General features: G+C 43.0%; 1 protein-coding gene, 1 long non-coding RNA gene, 1 other non-coding gene and 1 pseudogene across 6 annotated transcripts in view; 3 read left to right on the top strand and 1 right to left on the bottom strand.

The window, feature by feature from the left end:
- TBC1D2 (TBC1 domain family member 2) overlaps positions 1 to 3,572 on the bottom strand; it is a 47,572-nt gene extending 44,000 nt beyond the window's left edge. Inside the window, exon 1 of one of the 3 annotated variants that reach the window (XM_068551917.1) lies at positions 2,808 to 3,572. In XM_068551917.1, the coding sequence (XP_068408018.1) occupies positions 2,808 to 3,467 (660 nt within the window). In that variant the 5' untranslated portion in view covers positions 3,468 to 3,572. The remainder of the gene's footprint in view (positions 1 to 2,807) is intronic. The other 2 variants (XM_068551916.1, XM_068551918.1) reach the window with 2 other exon arrangements.
- The window catches only part of LOC137769861 (uncharacterized), a 51,190-nt gene continuing 36,490 nt past the window's right edge, over positions 3,388 to 18,087 (top strand). The window contains exons 1-2 of one of the 2 annotated variants that reach the window (XR_011075099.1): positions 3,388 to 3,589; positions 10,698 to 10,944. This is a non-coding gene — a long non-coding RNA (uncharacterized lncRNA). Of the gene's footprint in view, positions 3,590 to 3,756; positions 3,969 to 10,697; positions 10,945 to 18,087 lie in introns of those variants that run through there. The other variant, XR_011075100.1, reaches the window with a different exon arrangement.
- On the top strand, positions 8,347 to 9,839 carry LOC137769859 (acyl-protein thioesterase 1 pseudogene; annotated as a pseudogene).
- LOC137771086 (U6 spliceosomal RNA) lies at positions 17,958 to 18,064 on the top strand. Its single transcript, XR_011075301.1, has one exon. It is a non-coding gene; the product is annotated as a U6 spliceosomal RNA (small nuclear RNA).

Here is an 18,087-nt window from a genome sequence, read left to right as displayed (position 1 = left end):
TGGTCATTAGTCTCCCAGCACTGGATGGTCCACATACCTACTCTCACTTCCATTATGTTGCCGGATCCTCCACTGGGGAGGCAGGGCGGGAGTGATCGGCCCCTTCCATAGATGGAGAAACTAAAGCTTTGAGGTCGCCCAGGCAGGTGGGGGCAGAGCTGGTCCCAGAACCCGGGTCTCCCACTTCTAGACCAGAGATTTGTTTTAATTTACAGCCAGGAGATCGTGACTTACATAGAGAAAGCCTAGGATCGGTTGGGCTGCAGAAGCTGGGCAGCTCGCTGGGAGTGGATGGTGAGCGTCACAGAGCTGCCCACAATCAAGGCCATGCGAGAACATCAGCAGGCAACCAGGGCAAGCCCCCTTCTCAAGAGGACCACGGTGAGGTGTGCACAAGGCTAGGGGGCTCCCTGAAAGGGGCCCTCGGCCTGTCATGGAGGTATCAAATCAGATAAAATGATGCCCACCATTCTTCTCTTTCTATATACTTTCCCTGAGAGACCTCAGCCCCTCCCAGGGCTTCACCATGACCTTGTGCTGACAAGCTCCCGCCCATACCCGAACAGCCCATTTTATTAATTCATTGGACAGGTGTATATTGAGCATCTGGTATAAGTGTCAGGGACTGTGGAAGGCACTGGTGAGCCCACACACACGGCCCTATCCTCTTGGAACTTAAGAGTCTACTGAGGGGGACATATAACTATATACCCTGTGGTTTCCTCATCCTGGGTTCCCTCCTGTCAGTGACTGCCCCAACCAGGCAGTCAGCCAGTTACACAAGCCACCCTTGACCCCTCCCTCACATCCTTAGCCACCCCCATTTGTCTCCCTCCCCACTGCTACAGCTCTAGCTCGGCCGTCATTCTCTCCTGACCACTTCCTGATGGACTCCCGAAACACAGCCTGGCCTTCTCCTAACTTGTTCTCTACCCAAAAGCCAGACTGACCTTTCTCGACATTCTAATCTCACAGTGCTTCCTTGCTTAAGGCTCTGACAATTTCCCACAGCCCATAAGACAAAATCCAAGCTCCCTGGCCTCACAAATGCCCTGCCCCTGGGCCTCTGCTCTTCCACTCCATCTTGTGGGCCCCTCTATACCCAAGGCTCCTGGGATTTTCCTGGACATTCCAGGCTGTACCATGTTTTCCTATGTTTACTCATGCGGCTCTCTTGGCCGGGAATATCCTTCTCCCTCTGTCTGCTTGTAGAAAACCGATTTTCTCTTCCAAGCGTCAAGGTGTGGTCGCCCCCTTCCCACCCCACCCCCACTCTGGCCCATGAGGCCCTCTCTGGAGAGCCCCACCTACTCAGTGGAACAGACCCTTCCTGTCACGGCACCTTTCTGGAATAGACTTATCATACTGTCCTTACAGAACATTTTACTGCGCATGCCAGTCTCCCTGTCGGTCTCTCACAAGACCTTAAGTGGTTTGAGCCCCAGGGGGCAGGTCTGATTTTGCGCCACACCCCAGTGCCTAGCACAGTGCCAGGCACACACACGGATCAATGGAATAGTAAAAGGCACATTAGCGACCCTGTAGACAGCATTCAATGTGTGGGAGCAGACACATGACCCATAAGCCATGTAACCCTAAAATGCCTGCCCTCCTGGCCTGGAATTTCTAATTTGCATTATTTTTGCTGATCCCCCCCACCCCCCAGCCTGGTCACTAGCCTGGCCCAGACAGTAAAGTGGAACTAAAGCTGTGGGCTATATCCAGGGGGCTCAAGAGATGCCCAGTTGGCTGGAAGTAGGGGTGGAGGTGTGGGAAGACAGGGTAGGGGGCCAGGGAGGAGGCAGTCTTCTGGCACACTCTCCTCTGATGATTGTGAATTCTAGAACTCTTAGCCCACACCTGTCTTTCCAGTTAAGTTCTAGGGCACTTCCTCTTGACATGACATGAACTTTCTGACCTTGGTTCTATCACTATGTGTGTTCATTCAACAAATATTTATTGAGGACCCACTAGGTGCCAGGCTGTATTCTAGGCACTGAGATTAATTCAGGAACCTGTAGGTGCCTGTGATGTGCCAGGTGCTTACACACCCTGTTATAAATCTCACAAACTATCTAGGTACTAAGAGGTTAACTTGCCCAGAGTCACACAGCTAGTAAGTAGCTGATGTAGAATTTGAATCCAAGCCTGTCTGATTTCAAAGCACATGGCCTTTGCACTGCTTCAGGCTTTCTCAGTTAAATATGATAATAAAACAAAACCTACTGATGAGAAAACAGATTTAGACGTGCATCAATGAACAATCTAGGTTGATCAGTGAAACCTAAGTATTTATCTCCCAATCTCTGCCAACGTTTTCTCAGCATTCACTCCCTTTGGCCACAACATCAAGAAAAGTAATTCAGGATCCGGGCCTTGAGAGAGGATGGCAAAGCTCATATCTTGACTATACTTCAGCCCCAAGTAAGAAAGTTAAGGTAACAGCATTGTTAGCCACACCTAAAAGTAAAAGTTTTGACACAGTACTGAGAAGTAGAAAAGCTATGGGATTCCAAGTGTGGGCTACACCACTTTTTAGTTGTGTGACCTCGGACCAGTCACTTCATCTCTTTGTGACTCAGTTTCTTGATCCGTAATATGGGTCCATCATCCCGGGTTTTGTTGCGGGAACCCAATGAGGAAGTGGGTGTGAATGTGCTTTGGAAAGTACAAAACCCTGGGCACCCAGGGTTCACTGGGCTGATCAGGGTCGGTGATGATCCTAAGTTTACTGTGACCACCCACCTGCGCCCTGCTGTGCCCTGGGATCTCATCCCAGCTGAAAAGGAAAAAACTGCTCCATTTACCTTCAAGGTAATAATCCGGCTGGGAGTCTTGATTTCGAAAGTCCCCTCCTCGGCGTCCGCCTTGCAGTCAAAGACTGCACTGGAGAGGTCGATACTGTCCAAGGGATTTGCATCCTGCGCGGTCCGCGAATAATACAGGTGGCATTTCCTCTCGTCGTAGAAGAACCAGCGGGATTTCCAGCCCCGGATGGGCCCTTTGCCGCCAAACTTACTTAAATATCCACAGAGTTTCTTGGGGGCCGTCTCCAGGGGCCGGGCGCAGCCTTCCGACTCCTTGGGAGGCAACACGTCGGGGTCCCTGGCCAAGCCGGCAGGCTCTTCGGACCCGGGGACGGGGGAACTAGACTCCGCGGGTTTCTCCTGGGTGCTCTCCATTGCCGAGGGACTGGAGGTCAGCGTCCCAACTCCCGTCAAATCTCGGAAACTCAGGTGACACCTTCCAAGAGGGAGGTTTCCGGACAGGGGCGGAGCCAGTGGTGACCCGCCCCCAGAAGACGACGGAGGGACCCGGCTGGCTGCGGTGTGTGCGCCTCCTTGATGGAAAGCCCAGTGGGGGCTGCTGGCTACGCCCATCCGAACCTCTCTGCAGCCAGGACACGCCCCCTGCCGGCTCCTCCCACTCCGCCTTCTTCCGGCTTTTCCTCCGTGCCTATCCGCCATCTTTACTGGGGGCACCTTCGGGCGTGAGGCGGTCCTCAGGTTGAAGGCGTGGTGACCCTGAGCTAGGTTAACCGGCGAAAGGGAAGCTGGAAGAGACGCCCGTCCCCGACTACGCTGCTCTGGTAACTCGCGTAATGACGTGAATGGGTGGTCTCTTCTCGCGCCTTATGGGCCTCCCGCCTTTTTTCCCCAGGTGCCGCTCGGGTCACCGTCGGACGGCGGACCGCGCGGCCATTAGTTGAAAGGGACGCCCGGCTCGGTGACGCCACTTCCGGCGCCGCTCAAAGCGCGCGTGGCTCGTGGGCGCTGCCAGGGGTTTATTATCCGCGGGACTAATTTAGCACCCCCGTGACTGAGCTCTGACGGCGGCGGCTTCTGCTCCCTCGGTCCCACCTCCCGCTCGCCTCCTTCCCTGGCTGCTCGCGTTATATGGGGTGCCCGGGCCCGGCTGCTGCCCTTTTGGAATCCAGTGCCTGGACGGAGTTGGGCTCAGTAAATTGGGTAAATAAACAAATATGTATCTAGGCCCTGACAAGCTCGGTCAATTTCATGCCTCATTCTACCTCTTGTCCTTAAGTTTCTCCCCTTCCCTTTTGTCTTAGGCGCATCCCTCTACCTGGGCTGTGGAGCCCATTTCCTTCCACCTCTTTAGGGGCATCACGGTTCTCCTCCAGCCCTTTCTTATCTTCGCTCCCTTTAGCTTCTCCCCCTCTGCAGTCCTTAAAATTCTCATTGTTGGGGGGCAAATTATGCTCAGAGACTGAGATTGTCTTTGCCAGTAATTTATTTAACACCGGTTAACTGCAGGAATTATCATTTATAATAGTATTTCACAAGTCAGTAGCGTACAGGATAATAATGTCTTTTAACAAGCTAATAAATAACATCCTCCAAACTGTAACAGGGCCACAAGGCTAAAACTTATGGATGGTTTCTAAGCGAAATGTTTACTGTCTTCTCCCTCTGTTCCTGGGAACTAAAACTTACATTCTTGTTACTGTGCATTCATTGTTCCTGATTAACGTGGGCGGGCCTTCTTGCCGTTTTTGCTTGTTCCTCTTAACCGTGGCCCCAAGACTTTCCTTTAAATACACCTGCATTCTCCCCAGAAGGCAGGACGGTAGTTTTCAGGACATTAGTCTGCCACCCTTCTCATCTGCTGGCAATCAATAAATTTCTCTTTCCTTTATCCTCAAAACCTTGTCCTTCTTATTCTCATTTGGCATCAGGGTTAGGACCGAATTTTTGGTAACAAAATTGGCTGAGCCAGCCAGGAGGCACGTCGGCGCCCCTGTGGTGTGCATCCCGCTCTCGACCTCCCGCCTAACGCTGTCGAAGCAGAGAGGGGTGCCCTGGGTTGGGCTTGGAGCCCTTGCCTGTGGGAGTACTGCCTCCTGGGGAGAGAGTGAGGGGCTGTCCCAGCGGCTGGAGCCCCATCTTACTCCCGTCTCTCTCTTTGAAGAGAACGTGGTCTCCTGTAGCTTGAACCTTCTTTGAGGAAGAGTTGCCACACCTTGGCCATTTGGGGAAGTGCCTCCCCCCCCCCCCCCTTGGTTCCACACTTTTGGGGAAGGTTGTGAATCTTCCAGCCTGTTAGGAGGCATTTGTGGCGCCGTTGGTGTGGAAGTCATGGTTGAGTGGGACCAGGGAACCCAGCGAAGTCGTTCCCTTTTGTTCTCTTTTGAGTTTTGAAAGGTTCCTGTTTGTTTGGTTGGCCTTCGTTTTGATATATTTTGGGTTGGTTCCTTTGTTGTTGTTCTTTCGTCATTTGTTTGCTTTTAAACATGGGAGGTGCCGTTTTAATTCCATCTGAAAGCCCTTTGGGAAGAATTCTGGCCGAATGGCCAACTTATAGCTATAAGCCTTTGTCTAAAAGGAAAATGGGAAATGAGAGCGCTTTTCCATCTTGTAGTTGTTCCCTAGGGTGTATTTTACACAACTGGGGGATTTTTAGTATGCTCCTAGTAAGAGAAAGTTAAATGATGAGAATTCATTGAAGATCTAGATCATTTTTTAATAAGATAAAACACTGGACACAGACTGCTAGACAAGTCTGAGTTTGCCTACTTTTGTCTTCTTATGAGAGAAAAACTAAAGATGTTTGGGTTTATTAGATACACATCTTTTACCACATGGAAGAAAAATTATGCTGTGGAAAAAAATGTATATTTTTAGAGGTTATGGAATATGTTCTTAAGTTTGCCAGTCAGGAAATACTGGTATGACAAACAGTTCATAATTGCTTGCTTCTTGGTTTTCATTTTAAGGGTTAAAAATTGTAATATATGTGCAATTAAAAACTACTAGAAATAATAAGGGAAACATTTCAGTATGTAAATAAAGTAGGATACATGTTGTCGGTAAGAGAAGGTGAGAAGAATGGAGATATTTTTGTTAAGGGAAAAGAGTAATTTTGTCCTGAAGCTAGTTATTTCTAAATGAGGGGGAAAGAGAGGAGGACAAACTTATACGGATATAGGAAGTGATGGAACGGTTGTGGGAAAGGAACCTTGAGAAGAGAGTTTTATGCGTGGTCAAAACTGGCTAAGATTAGATTGAATTTAATTAAGTAGATGAATTTGTTATTAAAAGTGAGCTGGTACAAGGCTGGATTTTGGTTTACTCTCTCTCTGTCAAGAGAATAGTTTTTCCTGGAATGTTGAGCTGCTTTTGATAACAAATTAAGTTTCTTCACTTTTTAAGTGATCTTTAGTGATCTATTGTAATGTTCTGTATTTGACTCTGAAATCTTTTATTGTTACTTTTGTTAAAATAAGTATTGTTTCATAGTGACTTATGATCCTATTTGACCAGGTGTTTTAAAACTTGTTGATATTTTTGACAAACTTCCCAAGGATCAAATTCTAAATGAAGTTCTTTTAGCCTCTAACTAACTTTGGGATGTTTCAATGGGCCCCTGAGGTATCTCAGAGAGAAATTTTAAATTAATTTGAATTATTTTGTATGTTAAATTACATTGGAAACATTGTCAGGTGAGTGGTGATAAACCTTTTTACGTTATATTGTATGAGTAAATCTTATTAAAATAAATGTTCTAGAAATTAGATGAAGTTCCTAAAATTTGGATGTATCCTGGTATTGTTATCAGTCATAATTCTAGTTATTAACTTAAAATGTCGTACGTCATAACACTCAGTTAAGCTTCTTTGTCAACTGCATTGTAATCAGATCTTTAACCGTCACCTTTATGTTTTTTGTCATTCGTAGACAGTTATTATTTCACTCTGATGCTTTGCAAAACTGCTTCGTCTTTAAGACGAATCATAGAAAGGACTTTTTGACAAGTACAGCTTTCTGATAACTTTCAGATCATACTGCTGAATTGGGTAGAAATTACAATTCTAATGGAAACCCTGATGGTTTCATAAACTGTTAGCAAAAGGATTAGTTACATAGGCTGAGTGAACTGATGAATATGGTTGTAATTTTTTGGTTTTTATCTGAAATATTACTGGCTTTTAATCTGTGTTTTTCAGATGTAAAGAAACCTTTCCCCTTAAGCTACTTATGATTTATAACAACTTGGTAAATTATACCCTTGTAAGTAGAATTGAAGCATTTATCTTTGCTTTCTATCTGATCCCTCCAGAGCTTGGAAACTCTTGGGTTCCCAGAAGTCTTGTCAGATGAATGAGGAAAATCACCTCCTGTCAGGTGCAGGAATCTCAAGATATTCTGGAGACCTGGAGAAGAGAGGAATTTACCCAAATCTATAGATATCACAGGCAGACTCTGAAGGCAAGCCATTAGCATGGCTTTCCTAGCCTTGAGGGGCCTTTTAAAAGTTCGATCTGGGATTCCTAATGAAAAGTTCCAGTGCAGCCAGTTTAAGAGAGCCTATATGAGCAATTACACTTATGCAAATAATCAGGCCAAGTTTATGGAAACCAGGCTTATTTTGAACAAATTAGTCTTAACACATTATTATTATTTTTTATAAGATACTTAAAAATATATATATATATGTATATTTATTTATTTGGCTCTGTGCTGGGTCTTAGTTGCAGCACGCAGGATCTTCGTTGCTGCATGTGCGATCTTTAGTTGAGGCGCGTGGGATCTTTTAGTTGCGGCATGCGAGATCTTTTTAGTTGCAGCATGTGGACTCTTAGTTGCAGCATGCGGGATCTAGTTCCCTGACCAGGGATTGAACCTGGGCCCCCTGCATTGGGAGCGTGGAGTCTTAACCACTGGACCACGAGGGAAGTCCCTTTAACACATTATTGACTGGAGATGTATTAATACATCTTTTGTTACCCGAACGTTATTGACCGGAGACTTATCAGTATGTTTTTAGGGAGTGATACAATTAATATCACCGTGTGAAGTTGTTAAAGCTTAAAATTGATCAAGGGTTGGGACTTCCCTGGTGGTGCAGTGGCTAAGAATCTGCCTGCCAATGCAGGGGACACAGGTTTGAGCCCTGGTCCAGGAAGATCCCACATGCTGCGGAACAACTAAGCCTGTGCACCACAACTACTGAGCCTGCGCTCTAGAGCCTGCGAGCCACAATTACTGAGCCCACGTGCCACAGCTCCTGAGCCTGCGTGCCACAAATACTGAAGCCCGTGCGCCTAGAGCCTGTGCTCCACAACAAGAGAAGCCACCGCAGTGAGAAACCTGTGCACTGCAATGAAGAGTAGCTCCCACTCGCTGCAACTAGAGAAAGCCCGTGCGCAGCAACGAAGACCCAACACAGCCAAATCAATCAATCAATCAATCAATCAATAAATAAATAAAATAAAATTGATCAAGGGTTCATTATACAACTTATGATTGTTGTTATCGTTCACATTTTGCTCCATTAGGTTTTTGTTCCAACCTTGTGTATACTATAAACGCAAGCTTATTACTGTAAAATTTTAAAAAATGATGCATCACGAGATTTTGGGTGAAGAAGAATTTTTTGATGAATTTTATGCAGATATTTTCTCTGATTGTCTGAGCGACATATATACTAGTATCCTGGAAAGTGATAGTTCTTCAGAATATAGTTCTGATTCAGATGATGTGAATGTTAGACCAACAAAAAGACAAAAAACCTTAGTGATTGATTCTGATACAGAACGTGAAAATGAAACTCACAGTGGTGGAGAATGCTCCTTTGCTTCTACAGAAGAGTGGATTGAAGACAGCATTTGACAGAAATTAGAAGACTTTACAGGTGTGTCAGGTGTAACTACTGAATGTAATAACCTGCAAAGTGTTAGTGAAATAACAGCATTAATTTTTGGTAACGACTTTTTCGAGTTGGTCACTTCTCAAACAAACTTGTATCATCAACAGAATGAAAAGTCATATAAAAATTATGATAAGGCTTTAAAGTGGAGTGATGTAACCAGTAGTAACATGAAGTTTCTTGGATTAATAATTTTGATTGCACAAATAAGAAAGTCACACTGGGCGCCCCTGTGGGCGGGCCAGACTTGGCGCTCGCACCCCCTTGGCTGCAGCCCGGTGCCCGCTCCGCCTTCCAGTTACGATGCGCGGTCGGTCGAGCCGGTGTATGTGCCTCAATAACATGTCGGCCCCGCTGCCCGCCATTGTGCCCGCCGTCCGGAAGGCCACCGCTGCGGTGATTTTCCTTCATGGATTGGGAGATACAGGGCATGGGTGGGCAGAAGACTTGGCAGGTATCAGAAGCGCCCACATCAAATACATCTGCCCGCATGCACCGGTTATGCCTGTAACGTTAAATATGAACATGGCCATGCCTTCTTGGTTTGACATTATTGGTCTTTCACCAGATTCACAGGAAGATGAAACTGGAATTAAACAGGCAGCAGAAAGTGTAAAAGCTTTGATAAGGCAAGAGGTGAAGAATGGCATTCGTTCTAACAGAATTATTTTGGGAGGATTTTCTCAGGGAGGAGCTTTATCTCTGTACACGGCACTGACCACACAGCAGAAGCTGGCCGGCGTCACTGCTCTCAGCTGCTGGCTGCCCCTGCGGGCTTCCTTTCCACGCGGTCCTATCAGTGGCTTGAATAGAGACATTTCTATTCTTCAGTGCCATGGAGATTTGGATCCTTTAGTTCCCCTAATGTTTGGTTCTCTTACTGCTGAAAGGCTAAAAACATTGGTAAATCCAGCCAATGTAACCTTCAAAACCTATGGAGGCATGATACACAGTTCATGTCAACAGGAAATGATGGATATCAAGCAGTTCATTGATAAACTCCTAACTCCTATTGATTGATGTCACTAAGAGGCCTTGTGGAGAAGTACACACCAGCATCATCATTGTAGAGTATAAGCTTTTTCCTTTGTCCGATCTTGAAACCTCTAATGTTTGCAGTGTTAAAATGTTTTACAAATACACACCAATGACACAGACTAAATAAATCTCCTCATGGAAAATTTATGATCTTTTAAGTTTCTATGTATGTATTTGTGTAACATGATCCAGAATATATTAGTATTAAAATAAGTAAAGCAGCTAGCTTCTTTCTCCCAAATGTAATTCAGCAAAATAATAAAATACTGCAACCAGATTTTTTATTACATCCCTTGAAAATTATTAATATGCTTAATGAAAACTTGTTCAGGTATAAATGAGCAGTTAAGACATAAACAGTTTATGCATGCTGTGACTTAGACTCTGGACTTATTCCCAAATTGCTTAGTCACCATGCAGTATCTGTATATATATATTTAAAATTAATTTATTTAATTTTGGCTGCGTTGGGTCTTCATTGCTGCACATGGGCTTTCTCTAGTTGCGGTGAGCTGGGGCTACTCTTTGTTGTGGCGCGCGGGCTTCTCATTGAGGTGGCTTCGCTTGTTGCGGAGCTTGGGCTCTAGGCGTGTGAATTTCAGTAGCTGTGGTGTGAGGGCTCAGTAGTTGTGGCTCGCGGGCTCTAGAGTGCAGGCTCAGTAGTGGTGCACGGGCTTAGTTGCTCCATGGCATGTGGGATCTTCCCGGACCAGGGCTTGAACCCATGTCCCCTGCATTGGCAGGCAGATTCTTAACCACTGCGCCACCAGGGAAGTCCGTGTATTTTTATATATGTGTTCATACGTACTTAATGATTATAATACATAATAAGAATAAGGTGTTATTACATTATTCCTAATAATAGGGATAATGCTTCTAAGTGTCAATAAAGAGTAATATTGCTGTCTTCAATTAATGGCCCTTTTATTTTGGGGACCAGGTTTTTCTTTCCTGAATATAATTTCTACTTAATATTCTTTTTTCCTCTCTAGAAAAGAAATGTGTTCTTTCTTCTTTTATATCCTTCATAACGGACCAAATATTGCCTACTTGCCATAGACATCTGCTGTCAATACGTGCTGTAATTTGACATTCTGAATCACAGACGTGACGGCATTGAAAACGTATTCATACTTGTAGAAAGAAACCAGACATCCCTTCAAAGTTTCTACGCTACTTCTTAAACTGGACCTTTGTCTGCCATTTAGGCCGGCAGAGTTACTTGAATCTTCAGTCCAGGTAACGAGAATAATTCTGTGGTTGTATTTTTCTGTAATTAACTGAAAGAATAATTAGGTCATATTCTAGTATGTTCTGAAATATTTAAGACTGATCTTACAAATTGTAATTTCTAAGATGATTTGCTCTAAGATGATTCTCCTCGTAGCATAGAGTTTTAGTTTACTTAGTTTGCACATATGTTTGAAACCGACTGCTGTAGGAAATGAACAGTCCATTCAAAAAATTTGCTTTACTTTTTTCTGCCAATGAACTTATTTGAAATTTTCACTGTTGTCAGAGCGTTTCTGTGCAAACATAAAAGTAGCAATTATTTGATTTTAAATAGCTTTTTCAGATTATTGGTTAACATTATTTGAAAGCAAGTTTATGGGTAATAAAAGTTAGTCAGAACTCAATACATGTGGTGTAGTTACCACCCAGTGTAATATGTAGCAAAAATGTACACCTGATATTTCTGAACTGTTAATTTTTCTGCTGTGTTCCAACTGGCTAGAACACAGTTAGGAATGCATCTTTATAAATGGGTGCTACTTGATGATGGAAATGATTTCGTATGGGCAGTATAGGATGTTAATAATGAAGCCATACGTTTATGTCTGTATTTACAGTTTTAAATAATCATTTACTAAGTCATTTTGCTTTTATCTTGAAGAATATAAACTGTTGTTTCACTTACATAAATCAGCAAGATCTAATTTATGGCAAGAAATATTCCGTTGAAATGTTGTGCTGTAACGTGCGAAAATGTAAATCTTTTTCACGGTTTCTATCAAAGTGAAATAAAATTTAATTCTGAAAAAAAAAAAGAAAGAAAGAAAGTCACACTGGGAAGAACATTGGTCAACTGATCTCTTACTTGAAACACCTATCTTTCCAAAGATTATGACGAGAAGAAGGTTTGAACAAATAATAACATTTCTTCACTTTAACGATAACTCAGAAATTCCACTTCCTGCAGACAGAATTTCAAAAGTTAAACCTCTTTTGGATTATTTTCTGCCAAAATTTCAATTGATCTATATACCCAAACAAGAGCTATCACTTGATGAGGCAATGATAAGGTGGAGAGGACAACTCAGATTCAAAACCTGTAATCCTGGAAAACTTACAAAATATGGAATTTTAGTCAGGATGGTTAGCGAAAGTGAAACTGGATATATATGCAGCCTTGAGATTTACATGGGTGAAGGAAAGAAACTGCAAGAAACAATATTGTTGGTCCTACAACCTTATCTTGGTTCATGGCACCATATTTACCAAGACAGTTATTACAACAGTGTGTTCACATCTGAAATAAGAGAGAATCGTGGTCTACTAAACCAATTAAAGGAGAAATCTAAAAATCTACAGAGGGGAGAAATGACATTCTTACGGAAGGGAGAAGTGATTCTTCTTATATGGAAAGACAAGAGGCTAGTCCGCATGGTGACAACTATTCAAGACACCTCCATAGCATCTACAGGAAAGGAATGCAGGAGGACTGGCCATCAGATAACTAAGCCCACTTGTATATAAGAGTATAATAAATATATGAAAGGAGTCGATCAATCCAATCAGTATCTGGCAAACTTCAGTATCCTCCGGAAAACTCGCAAATGGTTTAAGAAAGTGGGTGTCTATTTGAGTAATTGCGGTTTATTCAATGCGTTTAAAATTTATTGTAGCCTTATTGCACAGAATAAAATGACTTACAAGCAGTTTTTGTTAGCAGTAGTTAGAGAATGGATAACTGACCATTCTGGTGAATGTAGTGGTAGTCCCACACCTGGTCCTTCAAGCCCCCCGCACGGATCCACCATGTCGACTATCAGGTAAAACAAAAGAACATATTCTAGAGGAAATAATACCCACAGGACTAAAAAAAAATGCTGCCGGGAAGTGTAGAGTCTGCTCTTCCAGGGGAAAGCGCAATGAAACACGGTATATTTGTAATAGACGTTCTGTTCCCCTGCACAGAGGTGCCTGCTATACTGCCTATCACACTCTAAGGAAATATTAGAATGCTTTAGTAAGATGTATACAAAGTTTCAAATAAATACATTAAGTGCAAAAAAAGTTGCTGATATTTACTCAGACGCAGGTGTTTCAATATTCACTTAACATAACAAATTGCCAGCCATGGGCGTTAGTTTCTGCAAAAATCCCCTGGTCAGTAATGTGTTAATTTGGCTAGATTTAGTAGAAATGAGGATAATTTAGAGAGAAAAATTATGTTTCAATAGTATACCTTTGGATATTGAAGTTTTGTATTTGAGGTTTTGTATTTATTCTCTACATCCAAGATGGCTCCTTGTTACTATGTTACATTATTGTAAAGTTTAATTGAATTATTAAAATAATGTTCTAAGCTTGTTTCTAAAGCCAGTCACAGTAATCTATCTTTGGATGAAGATCAGATGCCCTGTGACTTGCAACTAGGAGATTATGCACCCTGGAAAAGACATCATTTAAAGGACTGTCTCCAAATTAGACAAAAGGACCCTTATCAGGTACTCTTTAACTAGCGTATGTGCAGCAAAATTGAAAGAAATTGACTCTTTTATTTATTTATTTATTTGGCTGCACTGGGTCTTGGTTGTGGCATGTGGGATCTTCGTTGCAGCATGCAGGATCTTTAGTTGTGGCGTGCGGTATCTTTAGTGGCAGCATGCGGGATCTTATTGTTGCGGCATGTGGGATCTTTTAGTTGCGGCATGTGGGATCTTTTAGTTGCGACATGTGGGATCTTTTAATTGCGACATGCAGGATCTTTTAGTTGCAGCATGCGGAATCTTTAGTTGCAGCATGGGGGATCTTTTAGTTGTGGCATTCAGGATCTTTAGTTGCGGCATGTGAACTCTTAGTTGCAGCATGTGGGATCTACTTCCCTGACCAGGGATCAAACCCGGGCCCCCTGCATTGGTAGCACGGAGTCTTAGCCACTGGACCACCAGGAAAGTCCCTGAAGGAAATTGACTTTTCATGTTTTCCGCTTAAGAAGGGCCTCTGCATTGGACTGTCTATAGAAAAGACTGCTGACCACAAATGACACCCATACCAGAATGAGAAGAAGGTAACAGTAGTGGTAGGCAGCTGACCCAAAAATCTGGACCAGGCCTGTAAGAACCATCCAACTAATTTATTTATTATTATTTTAAAAATATTTATTTATTTATTTACTTATTTTTGGCTGCGTTGGGTCTTAGTGTGGCATGCGGGATCTTTTTGTTGTGGTGCGTGGGCTCTTCGTTGCGGCATGCGGGCTTCTCTCTGGTTTTGGCGTGCAGGCTTCTCTCTAGTTGTGGCGTGCGGGTTCAGTAGTTGCAGCGCGTGGGCTTAGTTGCCCCACGGCAGGTGGGATCTTAGTTCCCCGACCAGGGATCGAACCCTCATCCCCTGCATTGGAAGGTGGATTCTTAACCACTGGACCACCAGGGAAGTCCCATCCAACTAATTTAATTAAACTGTTTACCAAATGTTTGTCTTCTATCAAAATGGAAAGTTATTGTTTTACTTCTAACCATACTTTTAACTCCATTGTTCAGGTTGGAAAGAAAATTCTTTAGTGAAGTTGTCGTCAAGAGTATAACTATTCATGACATGTATCACTGCTTGCTTTGAGTATACTGCTAAAAGCACATATACAATGTTTGAATGACAATTTGGTATAACTGATAAAGCGTAGAGACTATAAAATGTTTCTTCGTTAGCATACGTCTGAGCTTGTTCACTATGTTTGATTAGTTTTCCTCCAATGTGGATAACTAGGCATACACACACACACACACACACACACACACACACACACACACACACACACACACACACACACACACACACACACACACACACACACACACACACACACAGAGTAGGCCTGGCACTGAGGGGCATGGTGGACCTAGGGCCGGCAGCAGCCACCCTGGCATCAAGCGACAAGTATTTTGATCATCAGTGCTTTCTATCGAAACATTTGCAAACAAAAAGGGGAAATTATAGAAGAAATTTTCACATATTGAGGTATGGCGAAGTTATTCTGGCTTTTACATGATTTAACTTAGATTAGAACAGCCTGTTTGTGACCTGTCAGAGACATGCATTGTACATCTGCTTTAACCAGTAAGAAAAAGAATACATTTAAAAATCAAAGTAGAGTAACTGGTTCAGGCATCCAAAATGAGCTGGATGGCCATTCTGAACATGGTTTCAGACACATTTCTGTACTACTGAGAACCTGATTGCCAACTGCAACCTTATGGCCTCAAGGTGCTATTACAAGAAGAGGTGATGTCAAGCCAGAAAGAAAAAAGAAAAAGCCTCTCTGCATATCTTGCAGGATTCTAGAGCATCTTTTGGGACAAGAGAATTCTTTAAAGTGAAAGTCCAGAACTTTCTCTCCTCTAATCCTCCTCAATTTTAACATTGCCCCTGTTCAGCAGGAAGTAGCCAGATGACGTCATTGCCCTCACTCCCATAGATATGGAAGGTTAGAACTGACAGGGCCACAAGGCTAAAACTGTTTGATGCATGATTTCTTTTTTTTTTTTTTTTAAATTAATTTTTATTTTATTTTTGGCTGCATTGGGTCTTTGTTGCTGCACGCGGGCTTTCTCTAGTTGCGACAAGCGGGGGCTCTAGGCGTGCGGGCTTCAGTAGTTGTGGCTCGCGGGCTCTAGAGCACAGGCTCAGTAGTTGTGGCGCATGGGCCTAGTTGCTCCGTGGCATGTGGGATCCTCCCGGACCCGGGCTCGAGCCTGTGTCCCCTGCATTGGCAGGCAGATTCCCAACCACTGCGCCACCAGGGAAGTCCCTGATGCATGATTTCTAAGTGAAACTGTTTTCCCTGTCTTCTCCCTCCGTTGCTGGGAACTAAAACTTACATTCTTTGTTATCGTGCATTCTTTGTTACTGATTAATGTGGGTGGGCATTCTTGCTGTTTTTGTTTGTTCCTCTTAACCCCAGCCCCAAGATTTTCCTTTAAATATGCCTGCTTTCTCCCCAGAAGGCAGGACAGCAGTTTTCAAGATGTTAGTCTGCTACCCTCCTCATTTGCTGGTATATCAATAAATTTCTCTCTTCTTTATCCTCAAAACCTTGCCCTTGTTATTTTTATTCGACATTGGGGACAAGGACTGAATTTTCGATAACAAAATCAATGATATATTAATTTATACTGTTGTTCCAGGCAAAGGGGGGAATGAATGAAAGCAATAAAGTCCAAATTTAGTTCAGGTATACCCTTCTATGAGTTGGTTCCCGGTAGATTCATTCCTTCCAACTAAAAGTCGGGTATCAGCTGCTGGCTTAGGTCCCAGTACCAGTTTTGGCAAAGGTTGCTCCAGAGGTTATTACTCCAGGGACCCTCACATGGCTTGCGCCACTGCCTGTGAGGCTAGTAGTGCCAGGGCAGGAATGGATATCTCTTCTCTTCCTGAGACTGCAGCACAGTTTAGCGCCACTGCTGACCAAGAGTAGCCTGGCTAGGGTAGGAGCAAGTGTCTCAAGAGCTCTGCAGAACTATTTGGATCAGCAAAGAGTAGCCTTGCCCAGATGGAACACCCTAGACTTGCTGATCAAACCTCTGGTTTTTATCATTTAAAAGTCCATCATGTGATGGGTACCACTGCCATTACCCTGGTATCAATCATGTAATGCTCCTGTCCACTCCAGGTACAAAAGCTCTGTCAGAAAGTCCTAATATCCAACTTCAAAACAATTTCATCAAAAAAAAGTTATTCACAGTAAGTTCAAACCACAACCAACTTGTCCAAAACAAGCTTTCCAAACATGGATTTGAAATCATAACAAGTTGATACTTGACACTGGTGCACTCTCAGTGATAGCAATGAGAGGCAGTGGATAAAGGCGAGGGCTCTGCAGTCCATTTCCAGCACTGCAATCTTGAGTGATTTACTCAACCAAGGTCTCAGTCTTCTCATCTATAAACATGGAACTAAGGAGAACATCTGTCTCTGGAGGCAGATTTAGGTGAAGTTAATGAAGCTTAAGCTCACCTGCAGGGGCTGCTCAATTTGTTATATTTATTTTCTTATTCTGAATAAGCATCCATCTTCGTGTCTAACTTTGTGTTCATAATTGTGTTTTTTTCTAAGGAAGCCTTCAATACTATATCAATTCCAATCTCCATAAAACCTGAATACACTTCTATCAATATCCCTAGAGTTATTTTGGTAATTAAATAAAGTAATTTGTGTGAAGCTGTAAGCACAGAGTGTGGGGCACAGTAAATGCTCAGTAAACATTAACTATAATTAAAACAATAAAGTAGATCTCGAGGCAAATGGCAGTAAACCACAAAGAGGATGGAAGATTATATAGTAGAATTCACACCATTGAAAACTCGGAAATACTATAATTGCAATTGGAGATTTTAACACACCACTTTTAACCTTTGTGAGATTTGCTAGAAAACAGCCACAGAAAACAAAGATACAGAGATCAGAATGCTATGATAAGGTAGGGTCAATCAAATAGGGATTATTTAGTCTTTTTATATTATGTTCCATGTCAAAAAGACATTTTTGGTTTCCAAAAAGATTTTGTGCCAGAAGTACCTTGTCATTAATACTTGAAAATAATAAAAAAGTTAACAACCAAACAATCTAATCCCTTAGAAATAAAAACAATAAATTTTCTAAATAACTATTGGGTAAAAGGGGAAATAGAAGCTGCCATTATAAACTATTTGGTGCAGGAGGCTGGAATACAATAAAAGCTGTACGTATCAAAATTCAGCCTGAGTGCTTAGTCACTGGTGTCATATGGACTCCAGTATTAGAATTCTAACACCAATGATTAACTGTGTGACGTTGGGACACAGACTAGAACACTGTCATTCTTGTGGGTAAAGAGTTGGGAGGGGTATTGCAGGTTTTTCAACTTTTTCACCCTGTTACAGGTTGAATTGTATCTCCCCTAAATTCATATGTTGAAGTCCCAACCCCCAGTATCTCAGAACGTGACTGTATTTGGAGATAGGGCCTTTAAAGAGGTAATTAAGGTGAAATGAGTGCTCGCTTCAGCAGCACATATACTAAAATTGGAATGATACAGAGAAGATTAGCATGGCCCCTGCGCAAGGATGACGTGCAAATTTGTGAAGCGTTCCATATTTTTTTTATAATCCAATAAAGATGTTA

This window comes from Eschrichtius robustus, chromosome 10, assembly GCF_028021215.1.
Source record: "Eschrichtius robustus isolate mEscRob2 chromosome 10, mEscRob2.pri, whole genome shotgun sequence".
Lineage (NCBI taxonomy): Eukaryota > Metazoa > Chordata > Mammalia > Artiodactyla > Eschrichtiidae > Eschrichtius > Eschrichtius robustus.
This window is presented reverse-complemented; position numbering and strand designations above follow the sequence as displayed.